Source organism: Pygocentrus nattereri, chromosome 21 (genome assembly GCF_015220715.1).
Source record: "Pygocentrus nattereri isolate fPygNat1 chromosome 21, fPygNat1.pri, whole genome shotgun sequence".
NCBI classification, from domain to species: domain Eukaryota; kingdom Metazoa; phylum Chordata; class Actinopteri; order Characiformes; family Serrasalmidae; genus Pygocentrus; species Pygocentrus nattereri.
The window spans coordinates 16,986,891-17,010,488 of record NC_051231.1 but is presented as its reverse complement, the minus strand read 5'-3'; the positions used below and the strand labels follow the sequence as shown (position 1 = coordinate 17,010,488).

Sequence of the window (23,598 nt, the reverse complement as noted above, 5' to 3'; positions counted from 1 at the left end):
CAAAGTGTTTCCCTCGTTATATCTCTGGAATTCAGGTATAGATGCCACACACACACACATCTGTCACATGTGCTCAGTGTGAACCTGCTTTCATCTGTGAAGATTTCACAGAAGTGTTCTTTAAGTGTTCCCTTTATTTTTTAACACAAATAGCTAATCAGCCAATCACATGGCCACAACTCAATACATTTAGGCATGTAGAGGTGGTCAAGATAACTTGCTGAAGTGCAAACCGAGCATCAGAATGTGGCATGGTTGTTGGCGCCAGGCTGGTCTGAATATTTCAAAAACTGCTGATCTACTGGGATTTTCATGCACAACCATCTCTAGAATTTACAGAGAATGGTCCAAAAAAGAGAAAATATCCAGTGTGGCAGTTGTGTGGATGTAAATGCCTTGTCGATGTGAGAGGTCAGAGGAGAATGGGCAGACAGAATTAAGGCAGTTCTGAAGGCAAAGGGGGTCCAACCTTTTTACTAGCAACTAGTGTACCTAATAAAGTGGCCAGTGAGTGTATAAATATATAGTCCATTTTATTGTGTATATTCCAGTACCATGTTAATAGTTCCTCTAGTCACATTATGTATTCAGCGTATTTTTAAATCATTGGGCATTGCACCAAAGTAATCAAACAAAGTGGAGTCTTTGTGAAATTTGAGATTTCATGATACACTGAATTATTTCCTAAAATCATTGTGTTCCAGGTGGATCTCTGTGCTGACTAACAGTAAGCAGGAGGCTCTGAATGTGGCTCTAGATGAGCGCAAGACAGGTGGTGAGAGCAGTGTGGAGGATTTAACCCGCTCCATCACTGAGGATATCCTCCGAATGCCGGGGAATAACGTGTGCTGTGACTGCAGAGCTCCAGGTAAGAGATGAACCCAAAGTTTTTTTGTTTTTTTTTTAGAAGAGGAAGGAACACAAGTTGAAACTCACCTTCTCTCCACACAACTGATATTTTGATGTATATGTATCTTATCTGTAGCTGTATATCTGTATAGAGTCATATGCTAGCTCAAGGTATCACTATAGCAGGTATTTTAATATATACCTTTATAAAAGGTGGTTCCTCAAGAAAATGGTTCTATATAGAACCATGAACACTCAAACAACCTTTTCACTTTTAAAAAAGAAGGTTCTTCAAGTCTTCTCTAGTAAATGTTGACATCCTGGGCTTGGATGCTTGGCAAATCCATCTATTTTGGACTTATTGGAACTTTCAATACTGTTGATCACAAGATTCAAGTCCATCGACTGGGTAGGCAAATGGGACACAATTTTCCATCTTCCTGAATATCAAGCCTCGGTTGACAGGATTACCAGTTGTGTGTTGGGTTTCTCTAATTAGTTACATAAAAAACATGAAATTGAAGTCATAATAGAACAAAATTTCACAAAAAATCTTCAAGTGAGAAATATAAATGCAATGCATAATGCAAGGAGAGAAGTTTTAATTTAGAAACGCCATGGGGCACCTAGAATATTTAATTAAATGTTGGCGCTTCTTATTGTGTGTTTAGCAATTAGGAATTTAAGATTGAAGTGTTTAAAGCAATACTGGAAAAAATAGTTTTTTGTTTTGTCTAGAAATGCATTTTGCTTTGTCATAGGTAGAATGTTTTTGGACTTTTGACATGTGGTTCAGAGCATAATGAGAGGAACTTGAAAACACAATGGGAAGTTTAATTTGGTGTAGGCCTTCAATAACCTGTTGACTAGCAGCTGCACTGCTACAGTACAGTGTTCTTGCTGTTTCATTTGACTTCCAGTATAGCATCATTCAGCAAGAAATTGTAAATAATCAGTCATAATTTAACTCATTGTAGGCCTCTTTATCAGCATTTAGACATTGCCTGTCCTTAAAAGACATTCCATTAACTGCAAACATAATTAAAGCAGGCAAGCCAGCAGAGGCTTTGTCTCTGAGAAAAGCTGATGGCACAGCTTAGAAATTAATTTCAATGTTTTTATTTGCGTTGCTGCTTCTTCAAGAAACTTTACTGTAGAAAAGCTATAGCAAGGCCTTGACACAGGCACACCAACAACTTCTGAGCTACATAGTCAGATTAACACAGTATGCAATAAAATCTTTTTGTGGTTTATTAAGCCACATACTCACTGTTCATGTTGCTGTGTTGTTTTCAGATCCTACATGGATCTCCACCAATCTGGGCATTCTGACATGTATTGAGTGTTCAGGGATCCATCGGGAGATGGGCGTTCATCACTCACGCATTCAGTCCCTTTCTCTGGACAAACTGGGCACTTCTGAATTGCTGGTAGGGTGCTTCTCCATAGTAATCAATGAAAAATAGAACAACAAAGTAAATAGTGCAGAGATTTGAAAGTATGTCAACTCTTCTTGAAATTGATGGTCTGGACAGAAATCATAATTGCCCCAAATGTCAAGTCATGTTTGGTGTCTGATGTGTGCTTTTTTTAGTTAATATAAACAAAATTCAGACTTTAAGATGCCTAATGCTACTGTATTAGCTAGGGCTAGGATTATACTTTGGTTCATTTGTATAGGAGTATATGGCATTAACAATATGCCAGGTACTGTCAGAAACCACATAAGCAAGTCAGTTCAAGATAACTTAACAACATCACTTGGTTTGAGACTAAATTAGCACTAAATGGCTAATTTATTACATTTGTGATAAAAGATAAACTGGCTAAATTTGATCTTTAATTGTTTCTCATTTCATTTTCACTTGATATTTTCTGCCTGACACTTATAAATACTCTGTGTATTCCTTCTTCTGTCTCTCTCTGTGTCTCTCTGTCTCTGTCCAGTTGGCGAGGAATGTGGGGAACTCAGGGTTTAATGAAATTGTTGAGGCCAGCCTCCCCAGTCCGTCTCTGAAGCCATCTGCAGAAAGTGACATGTGAGTGATGGGCAGACTGGATTTGTCTCTCCAACTGCTGAGGAAAATCTCATTCAGCTGTTTGAGTCTTTGCTTCCATCACTCAAACAGCATCCACAACAAGGCATTGCAGTCCATCATTCTCACTGTACACTAATAACATAAGCAGAATCAGAATAAAAAATAGAATGAAAATCAGAACAGAATAAGAATCAGAGAAAAATTATAATCAGACTATAATAAAAAAAAAAGAAAACATTTTTAGAAAAAAAAAGATTGAGCTGTATTGGATTGCCCTCAAAATATTAAGCTTATTCTTCAGTAACCAGGACTAAAGTGTAAACTGGCTGAGCTATGCTTAGTTTATTGAAGATAAGATGTTGGGCCTGCTGGTGGGGCCTGGAAATTTAAGGGGTCAAAAAAAGTTCAGTTTTCCAAGATATGACCATTTCAAATACATGAAAGAGGCACCAGTGGAGTTCTGGTGCAGTGGAGATTGTGCTACATTAAATACGGTTGTTTATTTGATTGGCTCTGTTTTGGAAGGTCTCTAAAACAGTGTCCTGAAGGCCCACGGCCCACTATCCTGCACATTTTATGCATTTACTGCATTAACACACACATTACTCAATGATGAGCTGTTTGAGATGCTCTCAAATGAACTTATTTAAACATTGAAATATATATATATATATATATATATATATATATATATATATTTGTGTGTATGAAAATGGCTGCTAATTACAAGTTATACAAGTTATATGTTTCAAGAGATTTTTTTGAGGAAAAAATCTAGAGCAGAGGGTGGGCACATAAAATATTCTGTTTAGGTCTTATGAAATATATTGCGGAAGTCTAGAATATATTTTTCACATTGGCTGCTGGTGACCTCACATCACCTTTCTCCTCCTCATGTATTTTTGGGTGGAATACAGTTGAACTGGTTGTGTCTGCATAAACACTACATTAATTAGCAGACTCATGGTAAACTTTCGTAAAATACTCAAATCCATCTCTTGCGAATGTTGACCCATCACTTGCAGTCGCTTTGTCAGCTACAAGCCAACCATGACATCATTATCCGGAACAAGCCAATAAACCAGACAAAGTCAGACAAAGAAAAGACATTTCTGCCTCACTGATGTTTTTTTAATAACCTGAGGGTGGTGCTGTTTTGCACAATTGGCAAGTGTAAAGAATGACAATATTAGATAGACAATTGCTATTTCCGCAGTGAAAAAAGTCACAATAAAAACATGTAGTTGTGTTAAAAACACGGTACCTTCACATTTACAAAGATTACAAAGAGGTCCTCCAGATATCAGTCTCAAACTCTTTTCACTTAATGGAGCATATGGAGCAATTACATACTGTAAAAACATTTTTGCTACTTTACAACACTTTTACAAAATTTCATACATATGGCAATGGACATAGATCCAGTATATTTAATGAACATTAAAGAAATACGCAAAATAGTAGTATACGCACTTAAAAAGATCTAGAAAGTTCTTAGAAAGTTCCTCAAAGGTAAGTAAATGAAATGGTTCTATATAGAACCCTGAACGCTCAAAAAACCCTTTGCATGATTAATGGTTTCTTTTCATAGTGAAAAGGTTCTTCAGATTGATGGAGAACACATTTTATATGGTTCTATATAACACCTTTTTGAAAATGATTCACCCTTTATAACAGCACCATAATATCAAGTTCCTACATAAGCTTTCAGTATCAAGGGTAACATCAGTACTGCAGTCACATATCCAAGGGAACAATAGATCAGGAAGACAGTAAAAACTTTTAAAATATTAGTAAATATGGCCTATTAACTATCAGTGTGCACTCCCAGAATTCAGTTACTCCCAGAGTTTAGTTACTGGCCTATTTTCTTTTCACGTCTAGCATAGTCAGCATGTCTAAAAGGACATGTAGGTCATATTAGTAAGATATAAGTACAAACAAGTAAAAAGGGCTATTAAATGATTAGATGAGAACCGTAACTTGGAAATATGTTTCAGCGTCATGGATAACAATAATGGTTTGTTATGCATGGTGCTAAAACACTGTAAATGAGAGTTGGGAAATTAGTGCTCTCCTCCAATGCATGACCAGCAGCTGAAAATGAAGCCTGGCTTCACCTGTTGAGAAACCTCCTTCGATCACATATGACCTGTGAGGATGCAGGTTCAGCTCAGGACGTTTTGCTAAAAGTAAAATGTCAGTCTCCCACCTGTGCCTTTCCTAAAATAACTCACAGAAACGCTGGGGAATGATTGGATAATGAGCTGGACAGTAAAACTGCATCTGAGAATCTGCGCTCTATAATGACTTAAGTGCCTGGAATTTAGCCCTGCGCTAAAATCTCTGACCACATAGACCCTACAGTGCCCAAACCACACCCCCTCCCCAAACCCATGTTTCTGGTGCATTACACATTGAAATTTATCTGTTGCTTTCTATTATTGGATTGGTATAATCAACCAATACATTCATTTCATGCTTTAAAAATAAAAGAACATTTTAGCAGCTAAACGCTTTACTGTTTTTTTTTTCTCAGAAGCTTACATTTTAGCTTAAATCAGGCATCTCTGACCTGAACTGGAAGACCAAAAACACTCAAATTCTGCATGTTGCCAACACTAGTACCTTTGATTGATTGTTACAAATACATTTTCCAAAGAAAAACAAGTATCTACTAAATGGTATCTTTACAGAAGAGGTCAGAAACATTTTTTCATTTAATGTAAGTTAATGTAAAGAAATTTTGTTTCAAGCAGTTTACAAGCATTTTTATTGGTACATACATCATGAGTTTTTTACACAGTCTAAATGACAGCTCCTGTGTTTAAATGATGCAACAAAAGTGGAAATGCATGTTTCTTGCTTTGACTAAACCCTGGGGATTTCTCAGTTGACATAAACAGTAACAATTTGTAACCTCATTGACCTTTCCAACATTATTTTTTTAATACATTTCTGTGGAGAGCACGGAAATCTATGAAGAACTCTGAAAAAAAATGGTTGAGAATCTGTCTCTTTGAGTATTTCAAAAATCACTGAATATGTTCATAAACTACAGAAAAACACCCCATAAATTTCAGGCGGCTTTCTTTGAAACTGTTAATTAGTAATACATAGGAATCCAAACAAGCTTTCCAACTACAAAGCAAATGGTCAAACTCTTAAAACAACCACAATTGCATCATAAATACTAAACTACCTTTTTCTTTATGTTCCGTTCTCTTTACTGTGTCCAGTTACGTTTACTTTAGGTACATTTATATTTAGCTCACAATGAATGGCTGAAATTAGCAGGCTAGTTGTCTAGCAATAGAAGTGCTTATATTTGAGGCATTCACATTCAGACATGCATACACACATTTTCTAAGCCGCTTTTCATTCTGGGTCGCTGGGGGTGCTGGAGCCTATCCCAACAGTCATTGGAAGGCAGGATACGCCCTGGACGGGTCGCCAGTCCATCACAGGGCAGACAGGCCAACAGACAGACTTATATATCCATTAAACATATGAATGATCAAGTAATATTAAATACATTGAGTAGGTTACACATTCAAGTGAATTTCACTAAGGTTTGAATAAAATTGGAATGCAAAGCATCACTTTTCTTACTTCTTTGTTCACTGGTGTGGGGTGGGATGCTGTTGTGCAGTGACTAAGCAATGGTTCTGGCCCTGTGACAATGTTGTGGACAGTTTCACGTTATACCGATATGAATCGGTTGGATGTTTCACTCTGTACTGTGTGAATAGTTCACTCTAATCAGAACAGTGTATTTGAATGTGTTACAAAAATCTATAATTGCACCAAAATTATTGGATCATTTTATTGTTGATGCATTGAATATTGTACTAAAGAATTGTAATCCAACTGAATCATTTAGGTTGGAGATTTACACTCCTATGTGTGTTTTTCTGCAGGGCGGAACGTAAAGACTTTATCTTAGCGAAGTATCTGGAGTTACAGTTTGCTCAGCGTAGTGGCAGTTCTCCGGACACACTGCGACGCCGGCTGCAAGAGGCCGTGCACAGCCGGGACATTTTCAGCCTGCTACAGCTTTACGCTGAAAAACTGGACCTGAGCCTGCCATTGCCTGGCCTACTTCAGGTACACACGCACAAACACGTATATACATACACGCACACACATCCTGTGACTGGTTTGTATGGGCATTCCATCACTCTCATATGAATATATATATATATATATATATATATATATATATATATATATATATATATATATATATATATAAAATAAACTTACATTTAAAAAAAATGTAAAAATGAAATGACAAATAGGACCAATAGAATTTGTCATGTTAGCAGATGTTAAGAGCATTTCGTTCTTCCCCCTATAAAGTTACTGTTTCAGATATATTTTCATACAACATCATACTGTGTTTCCTTTTCTCCAAATAAGAGCACTATTTCCAAAATAATTTTGTATGATTACCTATTTTTTTCTCACTTTTAAATCAAGACTCATTTTCAATGAGCTATCACATGTTCATCATGCAGCAAACACACACAGCTCTTCTTTGTAGGTGTAATGTTGGGTTTCCTCTGAAAGACATTGCATCACACTGTATACATAGTTGTCAACCTCTAGAGACAGCAACCCTTATGTTCACAGCCACTAAAGCACATACATTCACTGATACCTTTACGGAACCTTTTTACCATTAATATTATCAGCAACAACAGCAATTTATCCTGTTTTTATTTTGTTTACTGTGACTTTATATTGAAGCAGAGATTTTCTTTTTGTTTTTTGAAAGTTAAATAGCTAATCTCCTTGTCTCATCCTGCATTACTTCAAAATAAAAAAATGAGTAGTTCACTTACATGGTCACCAACTAAGTGAACATACTGCCCAATTTTTAAGGCATCATTCAGAAAAGGTCTCTCAATCTGTCTATCAGTTGATATTCTGAACAGTGTTGATAAATGTTAAACAGTGCTGCCAACTAGGAGACTGCATGGTTAGCATTAGCTTAGCAAACATGATAACACATTTGCTAACCATAGAAAAAGTTGGATTCTGTTCTGTGATGTTGGATCACAGATTTATCATTATCATTAGCTTAGCAAGCAGGCTAGAGCCTCACACAGTGCCACACATCAATGTATAGGTTTGATGCTGTACTGAAACATTTGTAGATCATAAAAAAATATTAAAAACTGAGCCACTGTCATGCTTAGTTTTTCATGGCTCTGTTTTTTTCCCTCTTTCTATGAGTGCTCACACTACCAGTCAATGTTTATTTAACCATTCTGATGCGGAATAGAATTTGAAAAGTCATAAGCGGTATACTTTACTACTCTTGTACTCCTGAACCTTAGAGCAGAGTCAAACTGTGTTCTGTGAGGAACTGACAAAACAACAGTCTCTAAAGATAAATTGTACATAAACGACCGCCCACAGTCTGATCAGATTACTTTTTAGTGACTCATGGCGAACTTGTATACATTTTCTGTATTCTAGCCGTATACCTCCAAAATTGCAATAAACCTGCATCTTATATGGGTAAACCATATGAACTGACACATATACATAAGAGTGTAAAAGACCAACTGCTATAAAAACTTAAGAGATGTAACAGCAATGAACATGGGTGGCAGGATTTATCAGAATTTTACAAATGGTCAGTTATTTGTCTTTTGTCCACCTTTAAGGAAAAGCGGGAGACAGCACTACACCTTGCTGTTTTATTGGCTGACCGGACCTCCCTGCACATGGTGGACTTCCTGGTACACAACTGGTGAGGCCATGTTATTAATCACCTGGCTTATTACCTGTGGATCTGATATTACTATATTTTACAATATCCAGATAGGTATAAAAATAGTTAGATATAATTCTAGTAACACAATTATAGGAGTGTAAGAATATACAAAAAGGAATAACTTGTTAAAGGAATAATTGGCACAAGTCATTTTAAGATAAGATAAGATAAGATAATCCTTTATTAGTCCCACAGCGGGGAAATTCACAAGAATACACAAGAATTTTCTTAGAATACATAAAATAAATAAAAATAGTATGCAGAAGTGCAAAGTGTATGCTAAATGCTTTACATGTGTTAGGATACATTACACATTTATTTACAATTTGAGTTTCTACTTAAAGTGTGGCTCCTACCTTTTGGCTGAAATGAGTGAAAGATTTTCTAACATGCCTCAGTCTCTCCCAGCAAACTGCGAAAACAAGGACTCTCTACCCAGTATGGGTGCAAATCAGAAGCTATAAGCGTTTCACCTGCTCATAATCAGCACTTGGCAGCTGTTTGAATCCTGTGTTGAGGAGTAGCTGCTGTGACTTTTTCTTTGCTCCAGTAACAGAGACACGGGGTAATGCCTTCACAAATGTTTTAGCATAGTTGAGGTATTAGCGCACTTATTTGATACTCATGCAGTGTTGTCATCATTCAGTCTACCTTCTTTGCCCATCATTATTGTACTCGAATGAAAACCGAAGTGTTCCTAAACAGGAGATGAATGTGAGGATAACTTCACTTGTTCCAGCTAAAGCTTACTCTCTGCACTTGCCATGTCAAACAACTTAGCTAAATAACAATCCAAGTTAGATAAAGCAAAAATAAACTTTGTTTAGTATGTAATAAGAAGCTTTGTCTAGTATGAAATCTTCAGCTTCTTTCTGGGTACACTAACCAAACCAGCTTTTTTCCAGTTCGCCCTTCACTCAGTGCTATCAAGCTAGGTTGGTGAAGCTTTGCACGTTTCCTAGCATGTGATGCCAGATAACACATCGTTATTGGACAGCTCAATACACTTCAAAGAGAACACCAACTGCCAATTCAGTTACAGTAGATAACAGGCTAACAGACCACATTTACTATCATTATGCTAAGTCAAGGGGGCAGAGGGAGGCTAATAGAGGGCGAGGCCAGTTGTCTTGGACTTGCAGCCACTGGTGGCTGTGTCATCGCTGGGGACCGAATTTGCTAGATCTCTACAATAGGTCCAACACTTAGACATCTGTGCCTTTCAAGAGCTTGTCTGCATTACTTTGTCCAAAATAATGTAGCTTCCAGTTACCGGTTCACTTTGCTGCAGGAGGTGTGGCTGTACAGAGCAGCCATGTGAGGTGGCTCTTAGGAAGCACCTTTTCCCCTGTGACTGTGTTTTAGGACCTCGCTCAAGAACAAATTTAAGAGAAAAACTTACAGATCTACTGTATGTTGATCTCTACATATCTCATATTGTTTCATTTACCACTAAGCCACATGCATTGCCACTTAGGGCCTCTGCTGAAAGTGAGTTAGGTCAGCCATTTTCAAACTTTATAATGCCTGACAGAAGACGTGAAAGACCATCTGGACACTCATAGCTTCAGTAGACACAACATTGGAGGCTAAATTTCCTAAGGCATTGTCATTTTTGGGTGAACGTCTGTCTGAACCTGACTGTAGCTTGAAGGGAATGAGGGTAGCGAGTGAAGAGAGGGAGAGGGAGGAAAGGATAGAAAAAGAAAGAAAGACAAAAACTGAGAGAGGAGAGCACAATACAGATGGGCAGATGAGAAAAAGAAAGCAGTTTTATAGTCTTGTGTGTTTACAGTATTTCACGTATAATCTGAAGTGTTTACAGTGTTTTTCCGTAATATTTTAGTGTGTTTACATTGTTTGTCTCAGCAAAACTATGGTATTGGTATTACTGTATCTGTATTGGTAATAATTAGGCGTGTTTACAGCTATTTGTTTCGATAATGATCTGTTTGTTTACTGTGTGTTTGTTTCAGAAATAACCTAAGGCTTACTATGTCTGGTGTGTTTACTGTGTTTGTTTCTGTAATAATCTAGTGTCTTTACATTGTTTGTGTCACTAATAATCACAGTTTTTTTCAGTAATAATCTGTGGTGTTTACAATGTCTGTATAAGTAACAATCTGGTGTGTTTACTGTGTTTCAGTAATAATCTGGATGCGCAGACAGTGCGGGGTAACACTGCACTGCATTACTGCTGCCTGCACAATAAAACTGAGTGCCTTAAGCTCCTGCTGAGGGCCAAGGCCAACACACATATCAGTGAGTAAAAACACATTCATTTCAACCATTATTTCACACTGCATTTCATTTTAGCAATAAAGCTGAACAATATGGCAAAAATGTAAAATATTACTTTTTCATGATACACATGAAACCTATGATTATATAGCTGCTCATTGTATAGCTGTTTGTTCTGTAATTGTTCTTTCTACTGTTGCTCATTTTGTATTTGTTTATTCATTCAGTATTTTTTTTATCATGAAACGTAACCTGTATTCTATAGCTGTCCATTCTTCAACTGTTGCTGTTATAGCTGCTTATTCTGTAACTGTTCATTCTATAGGTTTTTTTAATAACTGTTCATTTAATAGCTGTTCATTCTATAACTATTCTTTCGGTGGCTGTTCATTCTATAGCTGCTCATTCTTTAACTTTTCGTTCTGTTGCTGTTCATTTTGTACCTATTTTTTCATTCTATTAATATTCTTTCTATTACTGATCATTCTAGAGCTGTTTATGCTGTGTCGCTTCTTCTTTATTTGTTCATTCTGCTAGTCTTTTAGTAATTTTACATCATAGCTCTTTTAGTACATAAAGTTCTGATATTATGTTTTGTTGTATATGGTGTATTTGATAAATTCAGTGCAAAACTTGTATTAGTACATGTTGTTTTCAGGATTTAGACTCACAATCTCCTGACATTAGAGCCTTTCACAGTATGGCACTTCTTGTAAACCTGTTTTTAATTAAACATCTGTTGGTCAGTTTTCTGGAAGTACTTACAGTACTGATGTTATATTCAGAAAAGCTTATGGTTACAATTTATGTTTACATGTGAAAGGGACAGATAGAGAATATAATGCAGTTGTCATGTCCTCATCTGAATGTAAGTCTCTTATAGCTGAATAGAAAATGCCATCTTCTTCAGAAATGAGGCTGATTGCCTTGTAAACAGACTTGGACTGTTGGCTGATTATGAGAAGTTAATTATAGAGCGTGAATGATGGTGTTGAGAGGGAGTTGATGGTTATTGTTCTGTCCGTATAGAAAACGAAAATGGAGAGACTGCTCTGGACATCGCTCGAAGACTGAAGAACACGCACTGTGAGGAGCTGGTATGCTGCACAGGGTTTAATTTCTTTTATTACAAATTACAGTACCTTTCAAAACACATCTACTCAAAATGGTGTTTTACACATTTTGTGCAAATGAAATAGCAGATAGGACTGATTGGCTCACAAGGACACACCTTTCAGTAATGAACTAGACATATAGTAGTTATGATGATGATTTCAGCTTTGACAATGAATATAATTAGTTCCACTTTAAGTTTCACTAAATCTCTACATTTTGGGGTGGGACACACTTTGTACATTAAAAGTGTCAGTCTTTAGATCAAACTGTCCAAGAAAATTAAAAAAACAAATTCTGACTGCTCCAGTAGATTAATGTAGCTCATTCTCCCAAAGAACAAGCCACTCAGTGATTTAGCTGTTTTGAAGTGTGATTATTTGTTGTGTTTATTGTTCAGATCCAGCAGTCTCAGAACAATCAGTTCAACATGCACATCCATGTGGAGTACGAGTGGAGACTGCGGCAGGACGATTTGTATGAGAGTGACGATGATCTGGATGACAAGGTCAGACTTTATATTTTACTTAGCCTCAAGTAGTCACTATGCTGGTTAACTGCATCAGAAATGTGCTTTTTAGATAGTTAACTCCTCTTGGGTGGCCTGTTATGATTAAGTAGATTGTATTGGTCAGAGTTGTTCCATTCAGAAATTTCCATTGAAAAAAAGAACTTTCGGATAAAATGGCTTGAAAGATTGTATGTATGACAAAAATAAGATTACATCTACCATGGTCTTTTAGCTACAGAGCATGTGTGTGCTAACATAGCTAATGCCAATGATGTTACTAATGGGCAGCACAGTTAGCAGTCTAACAGTAAAGACAATGCAAATGGGGCTCCTGAGTTTTGCAACCTCCTAGGTGCTGGTCCTATTGTGTGTTTGTGAGTTTGATCTCCTCACCATAGCCATCTGTGACTGGAAAGCAAAGAGGGCATATTTAACCTCATTTTCTCAGGGTGGGTATGCTGGGCCTCCCTCTCCCCAGTCACTCCAGGTAATGCTAGCCAACATGGGCATCTGTTAGCTAAGATAAAAGAATTGGCACTTGGAATTGGAATTTTAGCACTTGGTAGCATTGAAAAAAGGGAGAGACCTAGCAATTGGCTACATTAGTGGGGACTAGTATCTACCTTGTGCAGGCTAGTATCCACCTTATTCCTGTGTCCTATAATGCTTTAAGTGGCTTATGCTCGGAACTTCCTGAGAATTGTAAACAGACTACATATGTTAAATATGTTAAAAGCCAAGAACATCATAATACAATAGAAACGTGGGAATGAATAAAATGTTAACAGTCTTCATTATTGAGATGCTTTTGTGCTGTTTGAAATCGATCTGTCAACAGAAATCTGTGCCTGCATGAGAGAAAAGCTTTGGGCAGAGGGTTCTATTTATAGCTTATGCAAATTATTTTATGGTAATAAAGTCAGTTAATTTCAACTTTATGATTTTGTTCACATGTTAAAGTACAGGTATAAAACCATGAAGAAGAACACTGTAAATGTACAAAATCTGTTCATTCACTTACATTTTTTAACTTGCCAGGCTAGTTGGTTAGCTTAACATTGTGTTGGATTTTGATGTTAGCTCTGTTTTAAATAAAGATATTGTAAGATAATTAAAGGCATGCTTGTGGCATATTCTTTACTTTGTATGTCTCAGTTTTTAAGTAACTCCCTGTGTGAGGGCTAAAACTAGAAGTCTTTTATTATTGGACTATTAGCCCAATAGCTTTCTGCTAAGCTGCTCAGCCAATGCAGTGATTATGAAGCCACTTTCAGGTCTTTTAAAGCAGTGTGCTTTCTTAATAGGTTTATGCTGTCCTTGCCATCTTTTCAGTTTCACTCGGCTGCAGTGAGAGTTACAAACTGCATGTTGTCCCAGAAACACCTTAGAAACATTTCAGGGAACATAAAATAACTTAGTAGCACTTTGTCCTTGACTTAGCTCAAACAGTAATGAAATGCCTGTTCCCCAACCAAACATCCAGACAATAATCTCAAAATACAGCGGTCAGGTGAAAAATATGTAAAAAATATGTAAAAAGATAAGGTGGATACTAGCAGTTAACTACCTAGCTAAGTTAAAAGTTAAGGTTACCTTAAATTTAAAACATCAAACATTGATGTCAAATGAAAATTGATGTCAATCAAAAATTTTAGTGAACAGAAGCTTCAGTCAGTCTGAGGTTCAAACAGACAATGTTGTATTTTTGCATTGTTTCCTCTTGTCATTTTGTAATAGCATAGAACACTGAATCCAATAGCCTAGCATATTTAGTGTAGCAGGAAAAGGAATGGATATGGGATGGCGTAAAAACATTGTCGTCTTTTCAGGTTTCATAATCATGCATTTTCATGAATTTTTCGAGGGCAGATGTATAGAGATGATCCGACCTCATTCCTTGAAAAATTGGGAAATTTTGTAAAATGCAGTAAAAACAAGAATATGTGATTTCTGAATTCTCTTGAACCTTTATTTAACTGACAAACTAAGATACTAAGATTTCCATTGTTTTCATTTACCAAATTAATTGTATTCAGTAAATATAAACAAATTTAGAATTTGATGCCTGCAGTGCACTCAAGAAAAAAGTTAGGACAGAGGCATTTTTACCACTTTGTTAGATCAACTATCCTTTTAATTACACTTCTAATGGAATTTTTGTCCATTTTTTCTTAATACAACACTTCAGCTGGTTGTCGTCTTCTTATTCTTCTCTTTATGATTCAACATACATTCTCAATAGGAGACAAGTCTGGACTGGAAAGCCAGTCAAGCACACACATATCATGCTGCCACACTGTTGTAACATGTGCAGAATGAGGCCTGGCATTGTTTTGCTGTAATAACCATGGACTTCATGGGAAAAGATGGCAGATATGTCTCTCTGAAATCCCAATATACATGTCCACATACATAGTTCCTTTACATACATGCAAGTCACCTATGCTGTGCCACCCATACCATGACAGATGTTGGCTTTTGCATCTTTCACTGATTAAAGTCTGGATGGTTCCTTTCGTCTTTGGCGCAGAGAACTCAATGTCTGTTTTTCTCCAAAACAAGGTTGTGTAATAGAGTTGCATTTCTTGATGCACTGACAGACTGTGTTAAGTGACAACAGTTTTCCAAAGTACTCTTTAGCCCATGTGACATTTAACACAGCAGCATGATGGTTTCTCATGCAGTTCTGTCTGAGGTCTCAAAGGTCACACACATTCAGCAGTGGTTTCCAGTCTTTCCCTTCACAGACTGAGATTTCTCCAAATTCCCTGAATTATTTCACAACATTATGTACAATAGATGGTGAAAGACCTAAATATTTTGCAATATTGCATTGAGAAATCTTTTTGGACTGTTGGACAATTCTCTCACAAAGTTTGACACAAAGTGTTGAGCCATTATCCATCTTTGTTTACGAAGATTCAGCCTTTTGTTGATGCTACTTTTATATCCAATCATGATACCCTCATGTTTTATGAATTCACCTGCTTATTGTGGTATATTTCAAAATGACATAACTTGAATATTCTATAAACTTTTCACTTTTATTTTCCCAATTTTTTTAAGTGTTACAGGCATCAAAATCAAAATTTGTTTATATTTACAAAACACAGCACAAAACTTGTCAGCCTAAACATGAAAAGTAATGTATTTGTTCTTTTATCAGTTAAGTAGAAGTTCAGGTTACGTCCTGCCTTGTTTAGAAGCTACTGTAGTAATTCTTAAATGTTCAGTGTAAGTGAGTTTCTTCATTATTTGAATAAAGCGTTGCCATTTGAATATAGTATTCTCATTTGAATATACTATGACAGATACATATTTTGCCCATGACTCATTTGACTGAGTTTCAGTTGTAAGTTGATTTATCTCTCTGGTGGCTGTATGGTTTTATCTGCAGTCAGGTCCAGTGAAGAAGGACCGGTCAAGTAGGCCTTTCAGCCTTTACCACAGCGGATCTCAGGAACGTGGTTCGGGGGGTATATTCAGCGTGGGCCGCCGGCTTGCTCTGGGGCGAGGCGAACACAAACGAGAAGCATACTGCAGCCCCAGTCCTCAAACACGCAGCCTGGACAGTCCCCCACCTCCTCCACCATCATCTCCTGCACCACCACTGCCACCTAGAGCCCGTGGTGAGAAACAGTTCTTAAAACCATCAGTTTGTCTGTTAAATTCATTTGAATTTAAATTTATGAAAAAGTAGCAAAGTGAAGCTCTTCTCCTCTCCTCTGCTCTTCTCTCTTCTCTTCTCTCCAGCTCCGAATGTTCCTCCCCCTCCTCCCCCAGTCAGTCCTCCAGATGGGTGGACAGAGGTCAGCTTCAGTAAGAAGAGAACTCCTCCTCCTCCACTGGTGATCCGACACAAGCGGACGTATTCTGAGCCATCTCCTCAGGTTCCTCTTAGTCCACACGGAGGCTTACGCCCAGGACATGCTGGTACACACATGTGCACCCTTTTTTGTTTTTGCTGGAAAGTTACTATATCAAAGATGTTTTATTTCCACAGCAATGATATGCTAGCTTGAGAATGTAGTGCCTACATTTAACTTAACATTTTGGCCTTTTTTGGGTAAAATCACATTGTGCTGGCAAGTCCACACTTCAGACAGTAGAGTTTAGGGAGATGCCACAGATGTGTCACAGAAGTGTCTGCATAATTAAATCGTTAAGATGTTAACAATGCCATTCTTAGTTGATTGATGTGAATGCTTCATTCTAGAGAAACAAAAAGAGTCAGAATTGTTCAGTGTTGGTGACAGGAACCAGCCATCTGAAGCCCTCTAAAAGCTCCCTCACAGAAAACTATTACACAAAATAGTTTTACATAAGTTTTGACATACCGTTTTTTGACATAAGATACATTGATGTATTTTTATGAGGCACATGTGGGGTGTAGTACAAGACCTAATCTAAAAACATAGGTAAAATGCAAATAACAACAGAAAGCAGTGCTTTGTAAATCCATATTGTCAAGAGATTCAGGGAATCCAGAAAAAACACAGTGTAAAAAGAAAGCCCATGACCTTTGACCCCTCAGACAGCACTGCATTAAAACCAGCATGTTTCTTTAGATTTATCAACATTTTACCACCATGATCAACACAGGAAAATATAAAAAGAATTTATATATAATGCAGAGTATAGTATGCAGAGTCAGAATATATGTTTTTGAAATTGTTTTTGTTTTCTAAGTGAATGTAAGTTAACATAAATGTATATGTGGCATTTTTCAGCAAATATTAGTAAAAATAACAGATTCAGCAAAAAAACAGTACGTTTCAGTAAGTTTCTCTGTAATGCCACATTTCACATCATCATCTCAGTGACTTACATTTTAAAGGTTTACATCTCAAAGATTTTATTATTTGGAATCGTTTTTTATTTCATTTTAATATACAGTTCATAAACACATTTGCTGACAACATGCTATGTTTCATTTTAAGGACACTTAATGCACATGTTAAGGTCACTAAGGGCTTCTTTCTCTCAGTCCTGAGACAGATGATGTATCACATTTTCGTGTTTTCCATACTCTAGAGTGCCTGACACAGCTAATGGCTTAATGTTTTTGCCTTTTTTTGGGTAGATTACGGTGTCCCAGCAAGTCCTCGAGGCTTCAGCAGTCATGATTCATCTGTTCACAAGTGTGTGTAAGTACCTGCACCTTGATAGATTGCTAGAAGTCAATTCTGGCCTCTAGTGGTGAGATAATGAATCATCACTCTTTACTGTTGAGATACATAGTCAGCATAATGTGCACAGATTATTAAAGATTTTATATGATGCTTTTGTTACATACTAACATTTTTACACGTTTACAGTTTTCAGGGATCATGTAGATCTCGATATCTGAACAAATCACACGCTTTCTGTCTATTTTTACCTAAACCGAGCAGTATGCTTTGGTATATTAAACTTTAAGGATGTTATTGCTAATAATAAGTTTTTTTTCAGCTCAGGGTCTCCCAAGTACACCATGACAGCACTCAATTCTTTGTCTGAGCTGCCCGAGCGAGGTGAGCACGCCAGGCCTTCATTTATTTCTGGTGGGTTTTCATGCTGTTTTTTGTGATGTGTTTTTACTAGATTTCTATGTTCTGTTGCTTTGCTTGTGTGTGTGGTTTAAATTGGTTTAAATAGGTTCATTGTATGCTTTAAAGTTGGATGAAGATCACCCTGGTGGTAACTCTGCGAGTGTGGCTGAAACGGTCATTAATTTGATGTGGAGTATTTGATATGGTTGAACTATTTAAAATAAATGTACAACAGTTGTAAACTGATAGGTGGATGTGAGATGATAAGCCACCATATATATATATATATATATATATATATATATATATGCATAAACTAAACATAGTTTATATAACATTGCATTTTGAATGTCTGCTATGATTTTTTTGTCAGGCGTTTTCAGTAGGGCTGTCAACTTTATTACGCTCAAGATTAATCATATCACCAAGTTTGACCCTGACTTCCTTCCTTAACTCCTGTGTGGATTTACTGAAAGGTGCAAACATAGATAACTCGATGACTGAGGTAACCTCCTGGTGTGCATAAGTTTCGTTTTAAAAACCTTTCAGATGGAAGTTTGGATAATTTCTATCTGGAAGTGGACAACTAAAGGTCACCACTGTAGGAACACATAGCATGTGCAATATGATCATGGCAGCAAGGAATCTACCTTTCCCTGTAACCTTTGTCGAAGCTTTAGCCAAGTGCTGTGAAACAGACATTTCAAACCAGTTCAGACTGGTTCTGGTCCTGCAAACACGGCAGAATCAAAAGTTCAGCAAGCCTGTCATGGTCAAGAGGAGGAGACACCCCATGCTGGAATGTAAATCTTGAAATGATAAAGTGGGTTTAACACACTGAAGCAAAGACACTGAAGGCAACTGCATGGTCATTGTTTATTACAAAGAGAGCCTAATAGTCCTGTTTTATTGAATTTAGATAACTTTAAATAAAAATCATTGTACTCACAGTTGTTGACTGTATTTGTTTAAAGCACAAAAAATATTAAACTAAATATTGTTATACATATAGTGAAATCGTGAAATGTCTTAAAATATCAAGATTATACTTTTGTTATATTGATTGTTAACGTCATTATTTAACATCAGTTTTTTATCCCATAATGTAAAGAAAGGTCTCTTTTGTTGTAGTTCTTATGACGTGATGGTTTTGTTAGTTGGCTTTAGTAACACTATCAACTGTTGGTTAAGCGTACATAGTACGTTAAGTATGTAGCTGTGTGCAGAATTTAGGTGGCCTTGTTCAAATTACGTTTTGTTGATTTTCTATGCAAAAATAAGTTATCGCATTCTCTGCGGAGAACACACTTCTGCACATTTTAATTCACAATTACTGTTTTCTCAGTTCAGCATTTCTTTTCAGTATGTTAAACTAAGTGAATAAATAAAAATTGTGAACTAAAATTTGCAGACAAATGGCATATTTAAGCATGACTCCATCAAAAGGCTCACATACACTTACTTGACAAACACCAACAAGCTGGAGAATAGCTTAAATGGTAGTGTGAATAGTTTGGCCATCTCAGTACATTATATGTGAAAGAGAGAATGCAGACAAAACAAAGAGGAATTTTTCTTGCAAGGCCTCTTATTTTTATTTCAGATTCAAACTATCCTATTCCTATGAAGCTTCCACAGAAGCTGAGTTGAGTGTTGCAGAAAACATTAGGAAGGAAGTGGTGTAACAGCTCTGCTGTCTCTTTGCAGGTTTTCGAGCAGATGGGGAGGGCAGCAGTTGTCACTTCCTGTATCAGACTCCACAGGCAAGCAGTTCAGGCCGTCATGCCCAGGCCCTGTCCCCCACTTCCCCTAGATCTTTTAGCCTGGACTCCAATGGCAGCTCTGTATCTTCCTGCCCCAGCGCCCCACACCCACTGCCCAGACGCACTGTGGTGAGAGTCTCATGTCACTGCATTTTACTCACACACAGGGGTGTAGCCACAGTAGATTGTTCATCAGTTTATAATTTGCTGTTTGCCCAAATGAAGATTTACAGATCTTTATTTGCAATCTTTTCTGTAGCTTATCTCTAAATCAGATTTAAATGCGTCAGTGCTGATTTCACTCTGATTCTAGTGTCTAAACTGAGATTCAGTTTAAAATAACAAACTGGAAATCATGGAAAACTGATTTCTCCTCGCTTTTTAGAATAAAAATCTTGGATGTACCATGTAAACACTGTTCAGAAAGTACTATTTATGGTCTGTTTATCAAAAACAGTTATAAGGTTTTTCTGTCAGTGCAGTTTATCACATCTGGTAATTTAATGCATTATAAAGGCTGTATTGGAAACTATTTATCAATCAAATTGTAGTAAATAGAGCTCAGCTCTGTTTGTCATTGACATAAAACAATGTACAGTATCTCACAAAAGTGAGCAGACCCCTCACATTTCTGGAGATATTTTATTATATATTTTCATGGGACAACACTATAGAAATGAAACTTGGATATAACTTAAAGTAGTCCGTGTGCAACTTGTATAGCAGTGTAGATTTACTGTCCTCTGAAAATAACACACACCCATTAATGTCTAAACAGCTGGCAACACAAGTGAGTACACCTCACAGTGAACATGTCCAAATTGTGCTGAAAATGTCAATATTTTGTGTGACTATCATTATTATCTAGCACTGCCTTAACCCTCTTGGGTATGGAATTCACCAGAGCTGCACAGGTTGCTACTTGGCCAGTCCATCACCTTCAACAAGGGAGTTGTTTTCTTGGAGGTGTGTTTGGGGTCTTTGTCAAGTTGGAAAACTGCCATGCGGCGCAGTTTCCAAAGGGAGGGGATAATGCTCTGCTTCAGAATGTCACAGTACATATTGGAATTCATGTTTCCCTCAATGAACCGCAGCTCCCCAGTGCCGGTAGCACTCATGCAGCTCCAGATCATGATGCTACCACCACCATGCTTGACTGTAGGCAAGAGACAGTTGTCTTGGTACTCCTCACCAAGACGCCACCACACATTATGGACACCATCTGAGCTAAACAAGTTTATCCTGGTCTCATCAGACACAGAACATGGTTACAGTAATCCATATTCTTGGACTGCTTGTCTTCAGCAAACTGAAGCTTTCTTGTGCGTCAGCTTCAGAAGAGGCTTCCTTCTGGGATGATGGCCATGCTGACCAAGTTGATGCATTGTGCGGCATATGGTCTGAGCACTGACAGGCTGACCTCCCCCTTCTTCAACCTCTGCAGCAATGCTGAAGCCAGCCTCTGGATATAACGGAGAACACGTGGACTTCTTTGGTCTACCTTGGTGAGGCCTGTTCCGAGTGGAACCTGCCCTGGAAAACCGCTGTATAACCTTTGTCACTGCTATAGCTCAGTTTCAGGGTGTTAGCAGTCTTCTTTTAGCCTAGGCCATCTTTGTGGAGAGCAACAATTCTATTTCTCACATCCTCAGAGAGTTCTTTGCCATGAGGTGGCATGTTGAATTTCCAGTGACCAGTATGAGCGAATTATACCCAAAACACCAAATTTAACAGCCCTGCTCCCCATTCACACCTGGAACCTTGTAACTCTCACAAGTCACGTGACACCAGGGAGGGACAATGACACAACTGGGCACAATTTGGACATGTTCACTGAAGTGTACTCACTTGTGTTGCCAGCTTTTTAGACATTAATGGCTGTGTGTTGAGTTATTTTCAGAGGACAGTAAATCTACACTGCTATACAAGCTGTACACTGACTATTTTAAGTTATATCCAAGTTTAATTTCTATAGTGTTATAAGAGATATCTAAGATTAACCACTTGCATAAACAAGATGAAAGTCAAAGGAAAAAGTGAAAAAACAAAATGAGACTTCTGACAACTGTGTAAGACCTGTGTAAGATTAACAGTGCTTCTGCTTTCACACTTGCTGAAAAAGGAGTTGCTGTGCTTCCTTCCACTTTGAGAAGATACCTCAAGGCCATGAGTCTGAAAGCATGTGTAGCTGTCAAGAAGCCTTTATGAGAAAAGGAGACAGACATAAAAGAAAAAAAATGCAAAAACAAAACAAAGTAGCTGCTGAAGTATAATGGACTGACCACCTGAGTCCAGACTGCAATACCATTAAATCTGCTTGGGATTAATTGGATTGTGAGAAGCAGAAAATGCAATCAACTTGTAAGACTGAACTTCGGAGTTGCAGAAAAAAACACCGCTGCAAATTTCTTTGAAAAACTGAAAGCACGCCTCCCAAAAAGAATCAAATCTGTAATAAAGGCAAAGAGTGAACAACTAAATGAAAAAATAATTTTAAATATTAAAAAAATGAAAATGAAAACCTTGCACTTAATGGCTGCTTAGACTGGAAATTAAATAAATGAAAGTTAGTCTTTGACTTTGCACTGTACTGTATGATGGTAGGTATAAGAATAAGGGATGATGAATAATGAGCGAACCTTTAACTGACCATGCAAGAATGTAGCATGTGTCTAGTAATGAGTCTGCATAGTTTTGTGTTCATGTATGGACAGGCTTATTGTAGCAAGTGGTTGCCTCCAGCTAAATACACAAGATTAACTGGGGTGTGTGCTAAACCCAGGCCTGATGTCTTTGAATGTGTTTTTCAGATAAAGCCAAAGCTTAAGAGAGTGAAGGCCATGTATGACTGTGTGGCTGATCACCATGATGAGCTCACATTCAATGAGGGAGAGGTACTGGTGGTTCTGACAGAAGAAGACGCTGACTGGTGGGTAAGTAACATAGTCAAATACGCTGTCTCAGTTCATTTTAATCCTGTTTCAGCTGGGGGGTAGAGCCTTTCTCAAACAGTAAGGCAAGTTCAGTGAGAGGAGCTGTAGCTCACTAATATGGTGTAAAATGTTTTACTGCGATAAATGATCTAATGCCCTGGATCACAGTTTTTAGTCTGTATGAATTTATTAAATGTCTCTTTGAATACTTCTTAGCCAAAGGAGCACCGACCCTGTTTTTGGCCTATCTGGGCCTATAGAACTTTTCCCTTAGCTCAGTACGTGTTTGTCGCGTGACCATTCCACCCATATTCAGGTCAAAGAACCATGGTTTGGAAAAAATTGTGGGTCTAAATGGTCTAAATCCAAGGCTGTTTTCACACCAAGCTTGTTTGCTCCTCACCAGAGTTAGATTTTTTGTGACATTGTATTTTTTCCATTTGGTTTGATTGATTTGACAGTGCAATGGCTAAAGTTCACCAAAGTACACATATAGTGTATGATGATACATGGCATGCTCGCTGTTAGTGCCTGAAATGACCTTTTTATTTAAACTTTCACTTCCATAGTATAAGATCCAGCTATATCTCTCAAATGTATACATGATATCTGTGTATAATCGTGCCTACTGCATGAAACTAGGCCTGATTCAGTTCGCTGCTAGCGGGAATGCTCAAAAGAGGCTGGTTTATGGCAATCCCGTAAAGCAAATCTGCTGTATGTTCTGACAGTTATGTATATTTTTTTGCACCTTGAAGTGATAGTTTAGCAAAAAATTCACCTTTTTCAGTTTAGAAATGGAGCTATGAGACTAACACTGCAAGTCTCCC

General features: G+C 37.4%; 1 protein-coding gene across 4 annotated transcripts in view; it reads left to right on the top strand.

The window, feature by feature from the left end:
• The window catches only part of unm_sa1614 (un-named sa1614), an 85,328-nt gene that overhangs the window by 57,796 nt on the left and 3,934 nt on the right, over positions 1 to 23,598 (top strand). For 2 of the 4 annotated variants that reach the window (XM_017692845.2, XM_037532538.1), the window contains 14 exons: positions 705 to 868; positions 2,146 to 2,279; positions 2,797 to 2,888; positions 6,809 to 6,995; positions 8,567 to 8,652; positions 10,823 to 10,938; positions 11,947 to 12,014; positions 12,431 to 12,538; positions 15,939 to 16,170; positions 16,295 to 16,474; positions 17,625 to 17,688; positions 17,993 to 18,054; positions 19,780 to 19,964; positions 22,646 to 22,768. In XM_017692845.2, coding sequence (XP_017548334.1) covers positions 705 to 868; positions 2,146 to 2,279; positions 2,797 to 2,888; positions 6,809 to 6,995; positions 8,567 to 8,652; positions 10,823 to 10,938; positions 11,947 to 12,014; positions 12,431 to 12,538; positions 15,939 to 16,170; positions 16,295 to 16,474; positions 17,625 to 17,688; positions 17,993 to 18,054; positions 19,780 to 19,964; positions 22,646 to 22,768 — 1,801 coding nt within the window. Of the gene's footprint in view, positions 1 to 704; positions 869 to 2,145; positions 2,280 to 2,796; positions 2,889 to 6,808; positions 6,996 to 8,566; positions 8,653 to 10,822; positions 10,939 to 11,946; positions 12,015 to 12,430; positions 12,539 to 15,938; positions 16,171 to 16,294; positions 16,475 to 17,624; positions 17,689 to 17,992; positions 18,085 to 19,779; positions 19,965 to 22,645; positions 22,769 to 23,598 lie in introns of all 4 variants that reach the window. The other 2 variants (XM_017692844.2, XM_037532537.1) reach the window with 1 other exon arrangement.